This window comes from Quercus robur, chromosome 2 (genome assembly GCF_932294415.1).
Source record: "Quercus robur chromosome 2, dhQueRobu3.1, whole genome shotgun sequence".
NCBI lineage: Eukaryota > Viridiplantae > Streptophyta > Magnoliopsida > Fagales > Fagaceae > Quercus > Quercus robur.
The window spans coordinates 26,828,012-26,848,539 of NC_065535.1; the positions used below are offsets into that span (position 1 = coordinate 26,828,012).

General features: G+C 38.6%; 1 protein-coding gene and 2 long non-coding RNA genes across 3 annotated transcripts; 2 read left to right on the forward strand and 1 right to left on the reverse strand.

The window, feature by feature from the left end:
* Nucleotides 1-1,871: 1,871 nt before the first annotated feature.
* On the forward strand, nucleotides 1,872-2,683 carry LOC126713108 (uncharacterized). Its single transcript, XR_007651274.1, has 2 exons — nucleotides 1,872-2,110; nucleotides 2,372-2,683. It is a non-coding gene; the product is annotated as an uncharacterized LOC126713108 (long non-coding RNA).
* A 7,654-nt stretch (nucleotides 2,684-10,337) lies between these two features.
* LOC126713109 (uncharacterized) lies at nucleotides 10,338-12,598 on the reverse strand. The gene is made up of 2 exons (XM_050412756.1): nucleotides 12,140-12,598; nucleotides 10,338-11,554 (listed from the first exon to the last, which is right to left on the reverse strand). Exon 2 carries the CDS (start codon nucleotides 11,552-11,554, stop codon nucleotides 10,478-10,480), a length of 1,077 nt encoding a protein of 358 aa, XP_050268713.1. The 5' UTR covers nucleotides 12,140-12,598; the 3' UTR covers nucleotides 10,338-10,477.
* Nucleotides 12,599-19,379: 6,781 nt separating this feature from the next.
* Nucleotides 19,380-20,138, forward strand: LOC126713110 (uncharacterized). The gene is made up of 2 exons (XR_007651275.1): nucleotides 19,380-19,540; nucleotides 19,829-20,138. It is a non-coding gene; the product is annotated as an uncharacterized LOC126713110 (long non-coding RNA).
* The last annotated feature ends 390 nt before the right edge of the window (nucleotides 20,139-20,528 follow it).

Consider the following 20,528-nt stretch of genomic DNA (forward strand, 5'->3'; position numbering starts at 1 on the left):
CCAACATCACATGGTGAGTCAATAAGCAGTACCCCTCTCTTATGATATAGATTGGGGCTGTAGCTCATATTTCTTTCTCACTGAAACAAGACTAATCACTCATATTATTTCTATCACCTATCAACGAGCAATAATTTTCCAATAAAGGCCCATATATATACAAAATGGGCTTTAGAAGAAACTTTTAAGTCAATTAGTTTATTTAGGGTACAAATCACAAAACCCATTAATATCTCTTGACCTAAGAGTACTCACATCAGTCAATATATAATAACATAAATGCTAAATTTAGCACATTCAACCCTAAAAATTACCCACATCAGTTAAGTTAAAACTACGTAAATTTACATTGTTGCTATAGTAATTATGTAAATATATACGATTACTATTCACATGCAAATCTATTTTCTAATACTTTTTTTACTCCTATACACAATGAGAGAGAGAGAGAGAGAGAGAGTAATAAAAAATTGATAAAAATAATTTTTTTTTAAATGTAGTAGAAATAAATAATCTAATGTAGATGTGTTTGAAAAGTGGTTATGTAAAATAAAAAATGCAAGTTTTTATATTAAAATGGAAAGAAATTTTTGCACAAGATGATGCAAAATGCTTTTGGTGGACAAAATAATGCATTTGGTCAAAACACAACGCAACCAATCAATCCACATTTTACTAAAACAAAATAGTGCAATGAAAAAATTTAGTCACATGGTAGCTTTGACACAAATGAAGGTCAACTTCACATTTGTACTTCACATTTGTATTAAACAATAAGTCTACCAACTCATTTATATGCGATCTTTTGCTCTCATACCATAATAAATTACCAATTTTTCCAAAAGATTGAGCTATTAAGAAATAGTGAATTCAATCACTTAACCATATTTTTAACACTTCCTCTCATATGTGGCGTGGGTCTGAACTCCTGGCCTCCTTAACTATATTAATAGTGAATTTAATCACTTAATCATAATTTTAACAATGACTTATTTACTCTTATAAACAGATTTTGAGAGTAAGCATGACAAAATTCATGGTCATCTCGTTCCTACTATTTGTGAGCGGGAGATGATAAAAAATTGAACCAGACCAACCCAATAAGTATAGACTAAAGTAGACCCAATCTGATTCGTAACCAAGATCCAAGAGTTGACTACTAGTGATTACCCATAACTACCTATATAAAAAATCTATTGTTAGGGGGTAAATTGAAAAGAATGAGAGAAAAGAGAGAAGCATAGAGAGAAGAGAGAGAGGGAGAGCAAAGAGAAAGAGAGTAATTTGCTAAATGTATTCTATATTGCATAACTTGACTAGAAGTGCCATATATGTACACAACATTCCATGACTTCAAGACATTCTGTGATTCCTGCACTCTGTTACCAGCTCTAACAAATGCTCTTGGTGGAGGAAGACTGAACACACGTTCTCCTGTGGAAGCTAGACACTTAAACGTGCTGAGCTCCCAAGACTATGATACCGTTACGCAGTCCGAATGTTACCGTTATACATTTACAGTCTTAATAGGTAGTATAATCACTGTTCATGTAAATAATTTACTCGTCATCTCTCTATGTTTCACATCTTTCTGTAAGGGTTGTTAATTAGGCGGTGAATTTTTGCAAATTTCTCTAGTAGCAAGACTTGCTCTAAGTAAACACGCATGATAATTAATATTGTTGACAATATAAAACAATCTTTGAATTGATCCTAAGCTACGCACATGTTTTCATAAATGTGATATCAGGCAGATTAGTGAACCTGTCCCACACGGCAGTGTACAAATACTACTCAAAGCCACCAACTTCATCAAAGTCAAGCAAGTAGCGTTGATGAAATAAAAACAATAATCTTTTGAGGGATTGCTATCTCAGATGACCTGAAATATGCACCATGTTTGCCCAATTCAAAGTTACACACAGTGTGAATCACACTAGCTAGAAACAGATTATTGCAGATAATGTTGACTTTGAATAAAGGCTAAGTTATCTGTTAGCGTCTCTCTTTCTCTATCCGTGTAATATAAATATGCGATGTTAACCCCTCAAAACTCTTAGGGAAAACATGGGAGGACAAAAAATTGGAATTATGGTTATTCTTCTATGCGGTATGATCATACAACTCGTCACTTTTTAAAATATCAAAAAAATCATATTTATGGGTTTGGCATCTGATTCTGAATAAGTGATTAGTATACGAATAAAAGATGGACATGTCCATCTTTTCTTGGTATACTTTTATTATTTTGTTGTTTCTATGAATTAATATGTAATTTTAAATATATATTGTCACTAATATTACATTACTGAACACAATGCATATTCAAAGTCATCTAAAAAAGTATGTTGTTGTTAATGTTGGCAACCAGGTGCAATTCTTTTGGGATCAGTTAATCCAACAAATGCATGCCCACAATATTGCTTGGACTACGCGTATATGACTTGCCCATCATCAGGTAGCCAGAAGCTTGATCCGGCCTGCAACTGCTGTTTAGCTCAAGGCTGCACCCTCTACCTCGCTGATGGAACTTCAACTTATTGCGATTGATGGAGCTTACAATTAATTTGCATGCTCTTTACAATCTTAAATATGTATGTTTGCAAATAATGAGATTGGATTTGCAACAATAATAAATTATAATAATAAAACAATAGAGACTTATTGTCTCTATATTCTCTTATGTACATTATTATTATTTGTAAAAACTAGAGAATCTAAATAGAATTGAGAGCTTTCATTGATGGAGAAGTCAATTACAAGAGAATGGAATGAATTAATTATACAATTCTACACTCTGTTTCTTATATACACAGTAAACATAACCGCCCTACAATTGGCGCCAAAATCTGTTACTTGAAACCTTCTAGAATCTGTACACGTGGCAATCCAAGATCAAAGGACTCCTGAATTTGCGGAACTAACTTTCTTTAATGCTGTTAGATGAAGAAATCGTGATCTGGCATAGCTTCAATCATTTCCAATACTTCTGTGCTTATCAAACCATTTGATGCAATGCTTGTGCTCTGAGAGATGCACTCCTTATCAGCAACAGCTGCCTTCGTGGCTTGATCAACACACTTGTCATTAGCAATTCCTGCACTGCCTCTGCCTTCTACCCTTGCAGCTTGGCTGAGGCATCTCTCATCAGTAGCTGCTGCATGCTGTGGTATCACATCAGTAGTGGCTACATGCTGTGATCTTTTATCTGGACTCTTAATACTCCCCCTCAAGAGCACAGCTCTTGCCTTTTGCTCTTCCAAACCTTTAAGAGGATAAGTCACTGTAGAAGCAAAAATATTGATCACACCTAGTCTTCTGATCAGTTTGGAAAAACTTTCCACTCCTAATGCTTTGGTGAATACATCTGCCAACTGATCCTTGGTGGAGACATAGAAGGTTTTAAGTGCACCTTCAAGAATCTTGTTCCTCACTACATGACAATCCGCCTCTATATGCTTTGACCTCTCATGGAATACAGGATTTGCAGCTATATGAAGGGCTGCCTGGTTATCACAGTACATTAATGCAGGCTTATCATGTTGGACATGTAAATCCTGTAATAAATGCAAAATCCAAGTTAATTCACAGGTAGTAGTGGCCATAGACCTATACTCTGCCTCTGCACTGGACCTAGACACAATGCTTTGCTTCTTAGACCTCCAAGAGACTAGTGCATCACCAAGAAACACACAATAGCCTGTTAAGGACTTCCTTGTATCAGGGCAGCCAGCCCAATCTGCATCACAGTAAGCCTTTAGGTGCAGATCAGAATTGGTTGGAAAGAAAACACCTTGACCAGGAGTTCCTTTAATGTATTGAAGAATCTTGGTGGCTGCTTTCATATGAGGAGCTCTAGGTTGTGCCAAGAATTGGCTAAGTCTATGCACTGCATATGTGATGTCTGGTCTACTTAGAGTCAAGTACATAAGCTTCCCAATGAGCCTTCTATACTGTCTTGAGTTGGTAAGTAAATCTCCACTGTCTTTGGACAACTTGAGCTGTTGTTCCATTGGAGTTTGGACTGGTTTGCATCCTGTCATACCAGTTTCCTCAAGAACTTCCAAAGCATACTTCCTTTGAGATAAACTGATTCCACTCTTGTTTCTTGCAATTTCTAAACCCAAGAAATACTTAAGTGATCCCAAATCCTTAATACCAAACTTCTGATCAAGAACAGACTTGAGAGTAGCAACACAAGCATGATCATTGCCTGTGATTACCATATCATCAACATAAACAAGTAGAGCAGTGAACAAAGGCCCTTTGCTGTGTACAAATAAGGAGTGATCAGCCTGAGATTGAGCAAAACCAAGCTCCTTTATAGTTGCTGACAGCTTAGTGTACCACTGCCTTGAGGCTTGTCTTAATCCATAGATGGACTTAACCAATTTACACACCCTAGGAGCAGTGGAAGAGGCTGAACCAGAACCAGAACCACACTCCCCCTTACTGTGAAAACCAGGAGGCAATGACATATAGACCTCCTCATCTAAATCTCCATGCAAAAAGGCATTGTTGATGTCCAATTGGTGCAAAGGCCACTGCCTAACAGCAGCAAGAGCAAGCAAGACCCTCACTGAAACAGTTTTAGCAACTGGAGAGAAGGTTTCAAGGAAATCAAGACCTTCCCTTTGGGTATAACCCTTGGCAACCAGTCTGGCTTTAAGCCTCTCAACACTACCATCCGGATTCAACTTCACTTTGTAGACCCATTTGCATCCAATGGGAGACTTACCAGGAGGTAAAGGAGTCATATCCCATGTATGATTCAACTCAAGGGCTTGGATTTCTTTGTCCATGGCAGCCCTCCAAAGTGGGTCCTAAACTGCTTGGGAAAAGCTGTGAGGTTCTTTGGGGCTAGAACTGACTGCCAGTAAGTAAGAGTGATAACCAGGTTCCAAATGGGAATAAGTAAGGCACTGAGCAAGATCATAAGGAGCACCAGCTACAACAGCAGTACAAGCATAGTCCTGCAAGTAGGCAGGAGGTCTGATGTCTCTAGATGACTTCCTAAGAGGAACATGAGGAACCAAAGCAACTGGTGTAGTGGAATGTGGCTCCTGAGCAGAAATAGGCAACTGAATAGGACTAGAAGAAGTATTAGTAGGTAAAGCACTAGTGGGAGATTGAACAAAAGTAAAAGGAGGTGAGATAACATCAAAATCTAAGGAAGCAAGATCAGGTATGCTAATGGGAGTAACAAAACCATCAGCATCAGCAAGGCAGGAACCTTCAACAGTAGCAGGAACAAAAGGATCTGCAATGTTAGGTGAAGGAGAGGCAAAAGGAAAGGAATGTTCATGAAAAACCACATCTCTAGAGAGGAACACCCGATTAGTGGCTAAATCAAGAACTTTATAACCTTTAACCCCAAAAGGATATCCCAAGAAAACACATCTAACAGCCCTAGGAGCAAACTTGGATCTGTGAGAAGAAAGTGTAGAGGCAAAGCATAAACAACCAAACACCTTTAAATGTGCATAACTAGGTGGATGACCAAATAACACTTCAAAAGGAATTTTATTTGCTAAAGCAGATGAGGGGATTCTGTTGATCAAATAAACAGCAGCAAGAATAGCATGGCCCCACAAATGCAAAGGTAAATGAGATTGAAACATGAGAGCTCTTGCCACATTCAAGATGTGTTGATGTTTCCTCTCAACAATGGCATTTTGTTGTGGGGTTTCAACACAGCTCAAATGATGCAAAATACCCTTCTTGGCAAAGAAATCTTTCATGAAAAATTCAGTACCATTATCAGATCTTAAGGTTTTAACTTTCGTAGAGAATTGAGTCTCCACCATTATGCAAAACTGTTCTAAAACAGATTGTGTTTGAGATTTATGCTTTAACAAATACACCCAAGTGCACCTAGAGTAATCATCAACAATGGTTAAAAAATACTTGCAATGATCAATAGTAGGAATGGAGAAAGGTCCCCACAAATCACAATGGATCAATTCAAAGCAAGAATTAGAAAAATGAGAACTTTTATTGAAAGGTAAACGTTTCTGTTTAGCAAGGGGACAAATGTCACAATTGAAGTTCTCAATAGAAGTGAAACAAGGTACATCATTTGGTTTAATAGATGCCAATTTGGTATTGGACAGATGACCCAATCTGGAGTGCCAGATATGAAGCTGTGAACTAGGTACAGAGGCTGAAATAGAAGCTGCAATGGAAGGTGTGGAAGGTGTGGAGATGCTGCCTTTGTCCAACAAGTAAAGTCCATTGCATTCTCTACCCAGACCAAGTGTGCTCCAATGAGCAAGGTCCTGGATAAAGCATAGGTTTCCAAAGAAAATAAGACAACAGACAGTGGACTTGGCTAGCTGACTGACAGAAATAAGATTGAAGCTAAAGGATGGAACACATAGAACATTATGAAGGGTGAGATGTTCTGAGATTTTCACAATGCCAATATGAGTGACTGAAGCTACTTCACCATTGGGCAGATTAACAAAGGTGTTTAAAGTAGCAGTGACAGTAGTGAAACATGCAATGGAATGTACCATGTGATCAGTAGCCCCTGTGTCTATGACCCAATTAGTGGCATGAAAGGACTCTCTATCAACTACTTTGGCAGAAAAAATGGAATGTTTAAAAGAAGGGATGAAAGGTAACAAAGAATTTGTACCTGTCATGGTGTCAACAAAGGAGTTATGTGTACTGTCTGAAGGTGAAATGGATGAAGGATGTACACCAGTTGCAGCAGGTACACCAGAAGCTCTAGGAATCATGTTAGAGACAGCAGTACTTGTACTCACAGTTGCAACATGGTGATTAGTACCATGATCAGTACCCGTATTGAAAAAGGCTAACAATTGCTCACATTGTGCCTTAGAGATAGGACATTGAGCAGATGCATTTGAAGGAGCTTCAACACCTTGGCCTTGAGGATATGAAACTTGATTAGCATTGGAATTTAGCTTGCCTTTGTGTTTGTAACCTGGTGGATACCCATGCAGCTTGTAACACTTGTCCACAGTGTGTCCAAGCATGTTGCAATGGGTGCACAAAGGCCTTTCCTTCTTAGGACCAGCTTTACCTCCATAATTCCCTCTGGTGTTGGCATACATTGCCACTGAATCAGGTTTAGGTGTGAAGGCAGAACCATGACCAATGCCTTTGTGAGATTCTTCTTGAAGAACCAAAGCATACACCTTGCTCATTGATGGAAATGGCTCAAGCATGAGAATGTGACTCCTCACAGTCTCAAAGTTCTCATTGAGCCCCATTAAAAATCTCATTACATAGGATTTCTCATGAGTAATGCTTAGAATCTTCATTGCACCACAAGTACAAGTTGGTAGTGGCTCATAATGAACCAGTTGATCCCACAGCTTCTTGAATTTGGAGTAATACTCAGTTACTGTTAATTGATTCTGAGTTATCTGTGAGATTTCCTGTTGAAGATTATAAATCTTTGGTCCATTTCCCTGTGAAAACACACGTTGCAGTTCAAGCCACATCTCCCTTGCAGTCTCACAGTACATGATACCACTTGACACATCAACATGCATAGAGTTGATCAACCAAGAAAGCACCATTGTATTACAGCTTTCCCAATCTTCGTACAGAGGAGAATCATCTTCAGGTTTTGTAATTTTGCCATTCACAAAACCTATCTTTTTCTTGGCGGTTAAAGCTAGAACCATAGCCCTAGACCAAGATTGATAGTTCCTCATTCCCAAAAGTGGTTGAGTGACTAAGATATTCCCTGGATTCTCACTAGCACTAAGGAAAAATTGATTGGGAGAATTAGTCTCTGTGTTGGACTGAGGAATTTGCTGCGTGGATTGGTTGTGTGCAGGAACAGAGTCACTTCCTTCTCCAGAAGCCATTGATGTTATTCTCGAGCTTGAATGAAACTTCTAATGAATTTTGAAAGGAAAACAAAAGATTCTTCAAGATACAGTACCAATACAGATTAATCGAGTCTCTGTGAATCAAAATTCAAGAATTTTCTCGAAGAGAATTCTGTTTGGTAAACGAGAATCTTTTGCAATCAAAGAATCAAGACTAGGAAATCAGTATTAACTGTGCTAGTCGCTCTGATACCATGTAAAAACTAGAGAATCTAAATAGAATTGAGAGCTTTCATTGATGGAGAAGTCAATTACAAGAGAATGGAATGAATTAATTATACAATTCTACACTCTGTTTCTTATATACACAGTAAACATAACCGCCCTACAATTGGCGCCAAAATCTGTTACTTGAAACCTTCTAGAATCTGTACACGTGGCAATCCAAGATCAAAGGACTCCTAAATTTGCGGAACTAACTTTCTTTAATGCTGTTAGATGAAGAAATCGTGATCTGGCATAGCTTCAATCATTTCCAATACTTCTGTGCTTATCAAACCATTTGATGCAATGCTTGTGCTCTGAGAGATGCACTCCTTATCAGCAACAGCTGCCTTCGTGGCTTGATCAACACACTTGTCATTAGCAATTCCTGCACTGCCTCTGCCTTCTACCCTTGCAGCTTGGCTGAGGCATCTCTCATCAGTAGCTGCTGCATGCTGTGGTATCACATCAGTAGTGGCTACTGAAAGTTCAAAAACGTGTACAAAAACACTTTTGAACGTTTAGACCCCCAAAAACCAATTTAATCAACACAAGCAATATGTTAAACAACTAGTGTGCGGAAACTTAACATATGCTATAACAAGGAATTGATTAAACAACTATCTAAGCCACAACAAAATAAACCACAGCAGATAATGTAAAGGCAGAGATAGAGAGGAAGGAAGATGCAAACACAGCGATAACACCAGATATGTTATCGAAGAGGAAACCGAAGACCTCGGCGAAAAACCTCTCCGCCGCCCTCCAAGCGGTAATCAATCCACTAGAAAATACAGTTGGGATACAAGGACAGCAATAGACCCTCCAAGCCTAATCTACCCAATGCACCTAAGCCCTCCAAGCTTCTTGCTCCAACGAGGTTGCGCCGAACCTTTTTCTTCTCTAGCTTTCCGGATTCCGCTACTACACCGTAGCATCAACCAATGAATATTGGCTCCTTCCTAACTGCTTCCCAGAACTCCAAACGTCTGTCTCACAGAGATGATAATGGTGAGAACCAGGTTTGGTATAATGGCCTCTCAAGGATTTGACAATGGAGAGGAAGAGAGTGAGGGATTTTGATGAGACTCTAAGGTAGAGATTGTGGGTGAAACAATCTGGTTTTTCTTTAGGGTTTCTCTCTCAAAATTCTCTCTGGAAGCTCTCTTTCAATCGTGGGTTAAAAGGGTATTTATACTGGAGAGGAGTGGAATGCGAAACGTCAGGTTTTACCAAAACAGGGGTGGCTCGCGGCTTGACCTCGCGGCTTGACTAAGTCGCGAGTTCCAGTCGCGAGTTAACCGTATGGCCAGTTGTCCTGTTTTGTCCTGTAGTGCTCCAGCTAGCATGACTGTTCATCTTCCAGCATGCTTGGCACGTGTGCATCTTCTGGCGGGTTGAAGCCGCGAGACCAGTCGCGAGTCCCAGCCGCGACACTCTGTTTTCTTGCACACTCTTGAGCAATCTTCACACTATCTCACTCACTACCCTTACAACAAACCCACCTAAATACAGGGTTACTAAATGCTGAATTACAAGCAAATTTGGCACGGAATAAAGCCAATTAGATGGTTGAATAAATTCAACCTTACAATCTCCCCCTTTGGCTATTCCGTGACAAAACCCTAAAACAGACTCTAGACTTAACATGTGAGTTGGGAACAGTTGATCAAAACTCACTCACACCTAATTCTAGAAGCTGTGAAGCACTTGAATCATATGAACATAAACTCCTGAAACACAACAATACACCATGATCATTGTAAGCAGAAAATTATAAATGCATATGAAACAGGCAATATGAGATCAAGCATAAGATGGAGTTAATAAACAAACCATGGCTTGATCAACCAGGTGAACACCACAAGGTAGTGATCACAGTGTTCATTCACACTTGGAATGAACACAAGGACATACAAGTTAACAAGCACAAGGCAAGACACTTGTATGTACAACACTCAACCAATGCATAGCTCACAAGGCATATGCATCTAGGAACAATCCTACAAGGGCACAAGAGTGACAGTACATAAACCACAATGCAGAACATTTGGATTTAAAATACTGATTTCACATAGCATAAAGGCTGCACTTAAGCATGGTACATACCACAAGGCCTACAAACTATGCATAAAACATAAACCCTCAAAGCTTACAAAAGCATATGGGTACAAACTTACAAATACCTGAATAACATCAACAAACATATATAAAAGTTTATCCAAGAGTATATGAGGAAGGTTAGAAACAGTTATACACCAAAACACAGTGTATCAAAAACAAAAAAAATATAAAAACACTAATTACTCCCCCTCAACAAATTACTCCCCCTCAAGAGCTGCTTTTCTGCTTCAATTATCAATGAACTCTCTCCCCCTTTTTGACATGGAATGGCCAAAGGGTCACTGGTCATGCTGAGTTGTGAAGCTGTCAAGTGTAGCAGCCAAGACATCAATCTGGTCTTGCATGGCTCTCATTCTGTCAGAATGCTCAGTCTGGACTGCCCTGATCCCATCAAGCCTTTCCAGAATGATCTGGAAAGCATCTGGAGGTGCATCTGCAGAAGTTGAAGCTCTGGACCTCTTGCCACTCCTCCTTGGTGTTGAGGTGGATGCATGCCCTGCTGTCTCTGCATCAGTCTCCATTGGGACTTCCTCTCCTTCATCACCTTCATCTTCTTCTCCTGGAAGCCTAACACTGATCCTTTTGCAGGTAAGTTTGTTGATTGCAGAGGGTGTAGACATGTGACTGATGTCTTGAGGAATTTGAACACCCTTCCTTCGAAAAATCCTCATTAGGAGACTAGGAAAGATCAGTTTTGGTCTAGATGTTGTTCTTGTCTCATCCACAATGATGTCAAAGATGTGGGAACTTATATCTATGAAGTTCTTCTCTTTGAGATCCATCAGAAAAATTGCTCTAGCACAATTGATTGTGGTCAACTTCCTAATAGGATAAAGGTTAAACATCATGATTATGGTTAGAACCCTCATGTCCACTGGAAAGGCAGTGGTATTCAAACACTTCCCTTCTCTCTGCCCACCTATTCTCTGTTGAACTGTTTCAATAGAGACACTCCTATCCTTGAAATTGACAAACTCCTCATCATCCAAACCCTCAAGCCCTAGTACATCATCTATGACATGTGCATCCAAGATGAATTCTTTCCCTCGAACCCAGCAATTTAACTCATTCTCCTTTATCACAGCATTTGAATAAAATTCTCTAATCAGAGGTTCACACACCAAAGGAAAATCACTTAAAAGTTTGTCCCATCCTCTTCCTTCAAAACAACTGGGAATAAAAGTTTGCCTTAAATCATCCAAATCCACAAATCTCTCTTGAATGATTCCTGCATTCAAGAAGTTATCCTTGTATCTCTCAAAATGATGAACTGACCTAAACAATCTAGGATCCATCTTAAGTCTTTTGTCAGCTTTCTTCGCAGTAGATTTCTTCTTCTGGGGTGAAGGGGCCATCTGTGAACAATCAGAAAAGGCCACAACAACATATAACAATATATGTGCACAACCAGTTAGTACCATGTATTTAACAGAGAAAGATATCAATCAAACAATGTGAACTTCAAACATTTAACCAGCAAGCAATTTAGTTCAACCATATAGATAAACTAATCCTTGGATAGGAAACACATGAACAACATGGTGAAGCCATCCTGAAGGCAGATGAAGGACATTGAGGCAGAAAAAAAATGATATGACAAACAAATAATATATAGAACCTAACAAAGTCTTCCCACAGATTATCAAACAAAGACATGCACATCTTGCAAAGGAAAACTCACAACCTCAACAGAACCAATAGTAACATCTCAACAGCTCAAAGTTCAGATTGAATATGAAAGGAATACTTAGCTAAGCACAAGAGCAATAGGACAATGACTATCATTAACACAACCTATAACAACAGAATCCACAAGCTAAGCAAGAACAAAGAGCAGAGACCGAATCACAAACCCATTTCAAAAACACAATCAAATGCGAAAAATCAAGGGTAAAAGCACAAAATCAAGTAGAAAAGAGTGAAAATCAGAAAACCCATACCTGGAACTCGACGATTTTGGGCTGTAAGGATGCAACACAAGAGATTGGAAAAGGGAGCACGGAGTGTTTGGGAGGGAGAGTGTTTAGAGAGAAGATGAACAGTTACAAAAATTCGAGGGAAAAACTGAAAAAGTTTAAAAACTGCTCCTGTTTCTGCAAAACACGCGATTTTCGCGACTGGTTCAAGTCGCCACACAGTCGCCAGATCAAGCCGCCAAAGCACTCAAGAGGAAAATTTTGAAAAATTTGTCTAAGTGTTTTTCGCGACTGGAAGGTCTACCCGCGAGTGAGTCGCGAGCTGAGCCGCGAAAATCTCTGAGTGAATCTCGCGACTGGACCTTCCACTCGCGAACAAGTCGCCAAAATTGACCAGCGAAGATGCGACTGAGGCTCGCGACTTGACACACCCGCGACTGAGCCGCCAAAACAGGGCAAAACTGTATTTTTGAAATTTTTCAGATTTTTTTTTCAGCAAAACACTTTCCAAAAACACCTAAAACACTCAAAAATCTTTTTGTGCTTGAATTAACAAAGATTGAGTATGTGAAAACACATTTTATCAAGTACAATCACACAAATGAATATGGCATTTATCAAACATAAACTTGTGTGTTGTGTGTGGATATCAACAATGAAATAGTCCTTTGTCTAATGTGAAGCTTCAATGATCAATTCAACCAAGGCATACACAATTAGCACTAGATCATGTGACCAATCTCAATTATAGAAATATGAATATATGACTTCCCACACAACTTGATAACATAACTTGGAGCCTTTCATTTGACTCCACTTTCAGCCATAACATTTGATCTTTTGAGGCAATCATCTCTCATTGTGAGAGGGATATATAACATTTTTCTTTGAAGAATAGGCCTTTGGCCCTTTTTGAAAGAAATTTCACTTTTAATATAAAGTCGCTTACCCTTTTTCCTAGTCAAATACTAGAATGTGCGACAGGCTTTTGCAGCTCAATATCTCTTTTTATTTGGAGATTTACATTTAGTGAGCTCTTTTTAGCAAAAAGAATAAAAAGTGGGAAGAGATATAGACACAAGTCTATGCAAGTTTCAAGATCAACATAACCATTCACTAATCATTCATGACAAGTTTGAAGATCTATTTACAACAATCACATAGATTTCAAGATTTTTCCCAAAGTGATATGAGTGCATGAAAACAAGTAATGTTCGAAAATGCACAAAGCCATTAGCACAAAGGTACACGGCAAAACGAGTTTTAAGACAAAAACTCAACAAAGTCAATCAAGCCCTTTTGATTTTCAAATGTTTATGTAATTTTTTGGATTTTTGACTTAAGAAACAAAAAGATTGATAAAACACATTTAACACAATTAAGAAATATCCACAAACAAACAACCAAAAACAAACACAACAAGCATACCAAACAAACATATTCACAAAGCATAGGAAGTATTAATGCATGGACATGTTGTAATGCTTATGCATGAGTACCCCTTTTCACCCACACGTCACTTGCGTTTGGGGTGATTTCCTTAAAGGATTGGGTACGGGAGTTAGGGCTTTCAAACCTTCGTGAGAAGCTTTCCAAGCAGTTGGTGAATGCACCAATCATCTTCATCACGTTCATCATTCCGGGATCTCCGTTTTGCTCTCTAGGTTGATCCCCTGCCCAAGTTCTCCTATCAACTCTTGGTCCTCCTGACCTTTGAGGAGTAGCACTGTTCATTGCCCTCAGCTTTTGGCAATTTGGTCGAGTGTGCCCTTGAAGTCCACAGAAATGGCACACATACGTTCCTCTAGGACCTCTTTGTGGTCGTGGACGTGACTTGGCACGAGACTCGGACCTGCCCATAGACTGATTCCGATGATTCAGCATCCGTTGGTCCACCACATTCTTCTTTTTCTCCACCTCGAGGTTCACACTCGTAGAGTCAGCTACAACTGGATCTTTGGACTTCACAAACTTCACTTCTTTGGTGATATTTCCAGTTGAGCTACTTCCTCCGGTATATCCCAGTCCGGATTTGTCTGAGAAGCTCTTTTGAGATGATATAACATCATCAAGCTTCTTGGTGGTGACCCTCTCTATTTTTGCATTTGCTTGAACAACCTCACTTTCAAGAAATCTAACTTTAGTGTAAGCTTCGGAGAGCTCACCATTCAAAGTTTCAATCTCGCATTTGGCCTCCCTATATCGGATTAGGAGACTTTTGTAGTCCTCCTCAGCCTTCTTCATCTTTCTTACAGCAGCCTTGGCCACCCTTGTGTATTCACCAGATTTCTCCAAAAGTGAGTTGTAATTTTCTTGAAGAGTAGCTGTGCTTTCTTCTTCTTCAGCTTCCGATTCTTCAACAATTCCTAGTGAGTCATCCTCACTATGTTCTCCAAGTTCTTGAACAAGCAAATTTAATTCATCCGAAGACTCAACATGAGCAATAGTCATGAAAGCTGAATAGTTCCCTTCTCCATCACAGCTCTCTTCAGATTCTGAGTCGGATGAGTCTGAATCACTCAAGGTCGTGGCATACACCTTGCCTTTTGATTTCAAATAATTAGGGCATTCCCTCTTGAAGTGTCCATGCCCGTTGCATTCAAAACAAGTAACACCTTGTGTGGATTGGGATTCTTTTCCATCTTTCCTCTTGAAATCCCTCTTCTCCCTTCCAGAATTTTGGAAATTTCTCTTATCATCAAATTTTCCATTGTTTTTGAATTTCAAAAACTTCTTGAAATTTTTAACAAGATAGGCTACATCCTTGTCCACCATATCTTCTCCCGAAGAGCCTTGATCTTCCACCTTTTCATTAACAGTCTTTAGAGCAATGGATTTACCCTTCCGTTGATTTGGCAGCGACATTTCATAGGTTTGTAGAGAACCAACCAGCTCTTGAACCTTGATGTCGTCAAGATCCTTGCTCTCTTCAATGGCTGTTACTTTGGCACGGAAGCTTTCCGGCAATGATCGAAGGATCTTCCTTACAATCTTGGAATCCTCCATCTTCTCCCCCAAGTTAAACTTGCTGACAACTACTTCATTTAACTTCCCATAGAACGAGTCGAAAGACTCATCCTCACTCATCTTGAGCTCCTCAAACCGAGTGGTCAGCATTTGTAACTTGGTATCTTTCACCTTCTTCGTGCCTTCATAAGTTGTTTCCAGAATCTCCCATGCATCTTTGGCAATAATAATGTGAGAAATCCTGTGAAATTCATCTGGAGACACACCACAGAAAATAGCATTTAGTGCTTTACTGTTAGCATTAGATGCAGTAAGTGCTGCCTTATCCCATGTGGATTTGGCTGCTTCAGGTTTGGTCCAACCTATCTCAACAGCATCCCACACGGATTCATCAATAGAGCATAAAAAGGCTCTCATACGAACCTTCCAAAATGCATAGTTACTTCCATCAAAATATGGAGGTGCATTAAGGGATTGAGACCTATCCATCTCAAAAAGAAAGGGAGTCAAGGATCACACAATGGTAATAAAACCAAACAGATGTGTACCCGCTCTGATACCAATTGAAAGTTCAAAAACGTGTACAAAAACACTTTTGAACGTTTAGACCCCCAAAAACCAATTTAATCAACACAAGCAATATGTTAAACAACTAGTGTGCGGAAACTTAACATATGCTATAACAAGGAATTGATTAAACAACTATCTAAGCCACAACAAAATAAACCACAGCAGATAATGTAAAGGCAGAGATAGAGAGGAAGGAAGATGCAAACACAGCGATAACACCAGATATGTTATCGAAGAGGAAACCGAAGACCTCGGCGAAAAACCTCTCCGCCGCCCTCCAAGCGGTAATCAATCCACTAGAAAATACAGTTGGGATACAAGGACAGCAATAGACCCTCCAAGCCTAATCTACCCAATGCACCTAAGCCCTCCAAGCTTCTTGCTCCAACGAGGTTGCGCCGAACCTTTTTCTTCTCTAGCTTTCCGGATTCCGCTACTACACCGTAGCATCAACCAATGAATATTGGCTCCTTCCTAACTGCTTCCCAGAACTCCAAACGTCTGTCTCACAGAGATGATAATGGTGAGAACCAGGTTTGGTATAATGGCCTCTCAAGGATTTGACAATGGAGAGGAAGAGAGTGAGGGATTTTGATGAGACTCTAAGGTAGAGATTGTGGGTGAAACAATCTGGTTTTTCTTTAGGGTTTCTCTCTCAAAATTCTCTCTGGAAGCTCTCTTTCAATCGTGGGTTAAAAGGGTATTTATACTGGAGAGGAGTGGAATGCGAAACGTCAGGTTTTACCAAAACAGGGGTGGCTCGCGGCTTGACCTCGCGGCTTGACTAAGTCGCGAGTTCCAGTCGCGAGTTAACCGTATGGCCAGTTGTCCTGTTTTGTCCTGTAGTGCTCCAGCTAGCATGACTGTTCATCTTCCAGCATGCTTGGCACGTGTGCATCTTCTGGCGGGTTGAAGCCGCGAGACCAGTCGCGAGTCCCAGCCGCGACACTCTGTTTTCTTGCACACTCTTGAGCAATCTTCACACTATCTCACTCACTACCCTTACAACAAACCCACCTAAATACAGGGTTACTAAATGCTGAATTACAAGCAAATTTGGCACGGAATAAAGCCAATTAGATGGTTGAATAAATTCAACCTTACAGCTACATGCTGTGATCTTTTATCTGGACTCTTAATATTATTTTTATTATTATTTTTTTTTTTTTTTTGGGGTCTTTGAGCGTGTATTATTGCCAACCAAAAGTAAAAGATCAGCATATATAGTACAGACTAAGCAACAAGGAAACTAAAGTCAGACACAACAACAAAAATACAGCACAAAACAGAAGTTCCATATTTAGCTTCATTGTTGCAATTTAGAGTTAATAGAACTCTTCACTGTCATAGAAAGAATTCTATTAAACAACATACCCTCAAAATTGGATTCGCATGCTCATGAGATGGCTTATTTGTTTCATTGATGAATCAGTTTTGTTGTAAAATTGATTCAGAGAATGAATGGCTGCAAAAAGAGAGTCAGCTAAATGACACTGGTATATATTGTGTTAGCCATGATCATTGCTCCGATGCTTAAGTTAGAAAACAAGTTTTCAATGCAAAAGGCAAGAGAAATATTTTCTAGGAAAATTGGTTACGCGCACCTTATGTCTTGAATTTTCTCTTTTTAAAGGTGATTACTGATGGAAAATTGATTCCATGAATTTGGCTGGCTGTCGTGCTAAGTGGTAGGAAACGACTTATAAATTGTAATTGCTAGCTAGCGTTATAACTCATGGAGTATGATTAACTCATATTGCCAGTTGTTGAGGTCTCTTTCTTCGTAGCAATGTCACACAATTTAGGGTATTTGTCCCTAAGTGGAGTAGGCCACTTTCATACCGACACAATAAAATGAAAGAACTGTATGCCACTTTGGGTAGGAAATTAAGGAATGGGCGTGAAATGGGTTCCCAAAAGTCCAACTTCCCAATTTTTTTACTATTCAACAAACCGTGACATGCCAGACTCACTCATATGCCTAACCAAATATGCCACAAAAAAGTGTTATTTGTATATGCATATATGTAGATGAAGATGTTGCTACGCTACCAAAACTTGTGCTTCCCTGAGATATAGAGCCCACCCAACAATTTCCATTAATGAAAACCAAGGCACCCTAAGAAATTCTTGAAACTCCTCCTTCAATGGTGTACTTAGATCTAAGAATCAAATGTACCCAAATAGAAAAATTTTCCCCTTAAATCTAGCATGTGAAAAACAACATTCAAATCCTAATAACACTATATCATGCATATTAATTCGCACAGTTCCTAACACTATAACCTTATAGGTTATATCATTTCTAATAATTAGTACTTCACCACCATTAATTGACTAATATGTGGCAAACCAATCTCAATTGGAGTCTTATATCCGAGCAAGTGCTGTATCAAAAACCTAAGTATCATTAGACGAACCAATAGATATTATTACAATATGCAGTGTCGTCACCTTTAGTATTATCCTCTAGGCACTAGCTATACCATTGGTATTATGGGCCTTACATGTTAGGAACCCGGTGGTTCCTAAGGGGAATGGGTGGGAAGTGTATGGAAATGGAAGGAAATTGTATGTGAATTGACTTCATTCAAGGTAATCGTCCTCCATAAAGAAATATTAAGAGAGAAAGTAATTGGTTTATTCTTCAAGATATGCTAATGATGGTTACACGCAACTATTTATAGAACTCAAGCTTTCATCTTATTGGCTACACATGACTTAATCCTATTGACTTACTAATTAAGTATATGCACTCACCAATTAATCCATGTGATTAATGAGTTACATGTGCTTAGGGATCTAACCAACTCTATCCAAATTCCACCACTTGTAACTAACTAATGACATGGATTACAGTGAAATGGAAAAAAAAAAAAAAAACAAAAAAAAAAAAAAAAAAAAACAATATGGAAGCCAGAAAAACTACCAATAACCAAATGTGGGGGGTCCCTAGCCAGTTTTTTAAGATAAGGCAAGTTTTGATACCAATTTATTCTTGCCTATTTATTTTGAGTGTGGCTAGAAAACAGTGGGTTTATACAAAATATAAATAGAAAAATAAATGAAATAATCATAAATATATAAAAATAAATAAATAAATAAATAAAAAAACACACACACACACAAATTTATGTGGTTCAAGGTTGGCCTATGTTCACTAGGGACATCAGGGAAAATGTTTCACTATGAAAATGAGGAATTACATATGCGGTACAAAGGCACTCTCATAAAACTGAAACCCCAATTACACCCAAAACTTCTCTCTCACCACAACTAGCCCACCTATGAGTTCTTAATTCCCTAAATCTGTGTACAGTAGACCAAAGTTATGTGTATGCTAGAATTTAGGCGTGGATAAAGTATTTTAAGTGTGATACATCATACAAGGCCGATTAGTACTTGTCCTACACGGCAATGGAATAGAGTATACAAATACTACTCGAAGCTAAGTCCTATCCTAGTTGTGCACGAAACCATGCCCACCAACTTCATCAAAGTCAAGAAACTAGCGTTGAAGAAATAAAAACAATAATATCTGTTTGCTTCTGAGGGAATGATATTGCCCACTTCACAGTTACAATGCTTTTACACTAGTCTAAGATGATTCATGATTGTAGATAATGTTGACTTTGAATAAAGGTTACCTAAGCCATCTGATTAGCTTGTATGATATCCACTTGAGACAATTTCAAATATGAGTTGCATATACCAATTTCTTCTTCTTCTCTCTCTCTCTCTCTCTCTCTCTCTCTCTCTCTCTCTATATATATATATATATATATATTCTTTTAAGAATTTCTATAAATATGCGATGTTAACCCCTCAAAAATGTTATGGAAAACATGGAGGGACACAAAATTGGAATAATGGTTCTTCTTTTTTGCGGTATGATCCAATTTGTCATTTGTGATAAGCTCAAAATCATAATTATTGGTTTGACTTCTAATGAGTTCAATTATGTCCATCTTTTGTCTGTATAATTTTATTATTTTGTTGTTTCTATAAATGATTTTAGGATTGTCACTACTATTACAATACCACATATATGCATGTTCAAATTGTTCGCATCTATCTTTGCAACTGCTTGCATTAGGTGCAACCTGCTTACCTCCATAAGAGAAAACAACTTCCTAGTAGTATTTTAAAAAAGAATTTTCTTGTTAATATTGTCAGGTACAATTCTATTGGGAGTTAATCCGACAAATGCTGCGAAACTTTGCCCAGATATTTGCTTGGACTATGCGTATATGACCTGCCCATCATCAGGGAATCAGAAGCTTGATCCGGCCTGCAACTGCTGTTTTGCTCCAGGCTGCACCCTCTACCTCTCTGATGGAACTTCTACTTACTGTAATTGATGGAACAGACGATTCACACGCTCTTTACAATCTCCAATATGCTTGCAAATAATGAGATTGGATGTGTGACAAAAATAAATAATAAAAATAAAACAAGTGAGACTTATTGTCTCTATGGTCTAATATATATATGCGCATTTATCCTCTTCTTTTTCTTTTTGGGTTTTCAAAGAGCATGAACTATTGCTAAATAAACAAAGAAGCCAGAAAACAGACCCAGCAGTTGACACAAGAACAAAAAAACAACACAATAGAGATTCCATTTAGCTTTATTGCAAATTCGAGCTAGTAGAGGTTTTAACTGTCCTAGGAAGATCTCTATCAAACAACACCCTCGAAATTGGATTTACAAGCCCAGTTTTGGCAATATCATTTAATACCAACCACCAGAACTCTGATACTTAAATTAGATATTTGCTTGGAGATTTGTTTTGACGTACCTTATTTCTTAATTTTTCTTTTTTTAATATTATTTTAACTAGGTAAGTTTTAATGCTCGACTAATAAAATCTCTT

Excerpts from the sequence above, each read along its gene's own strand:
- LOC126713109 (XM_050412756.1), bottom strand. The coding sequence starts at position 11,554 with ATGGCCCCTTCACCCCAGAAGAAGAAATCTACTGCGAAGAAAGCTGAC.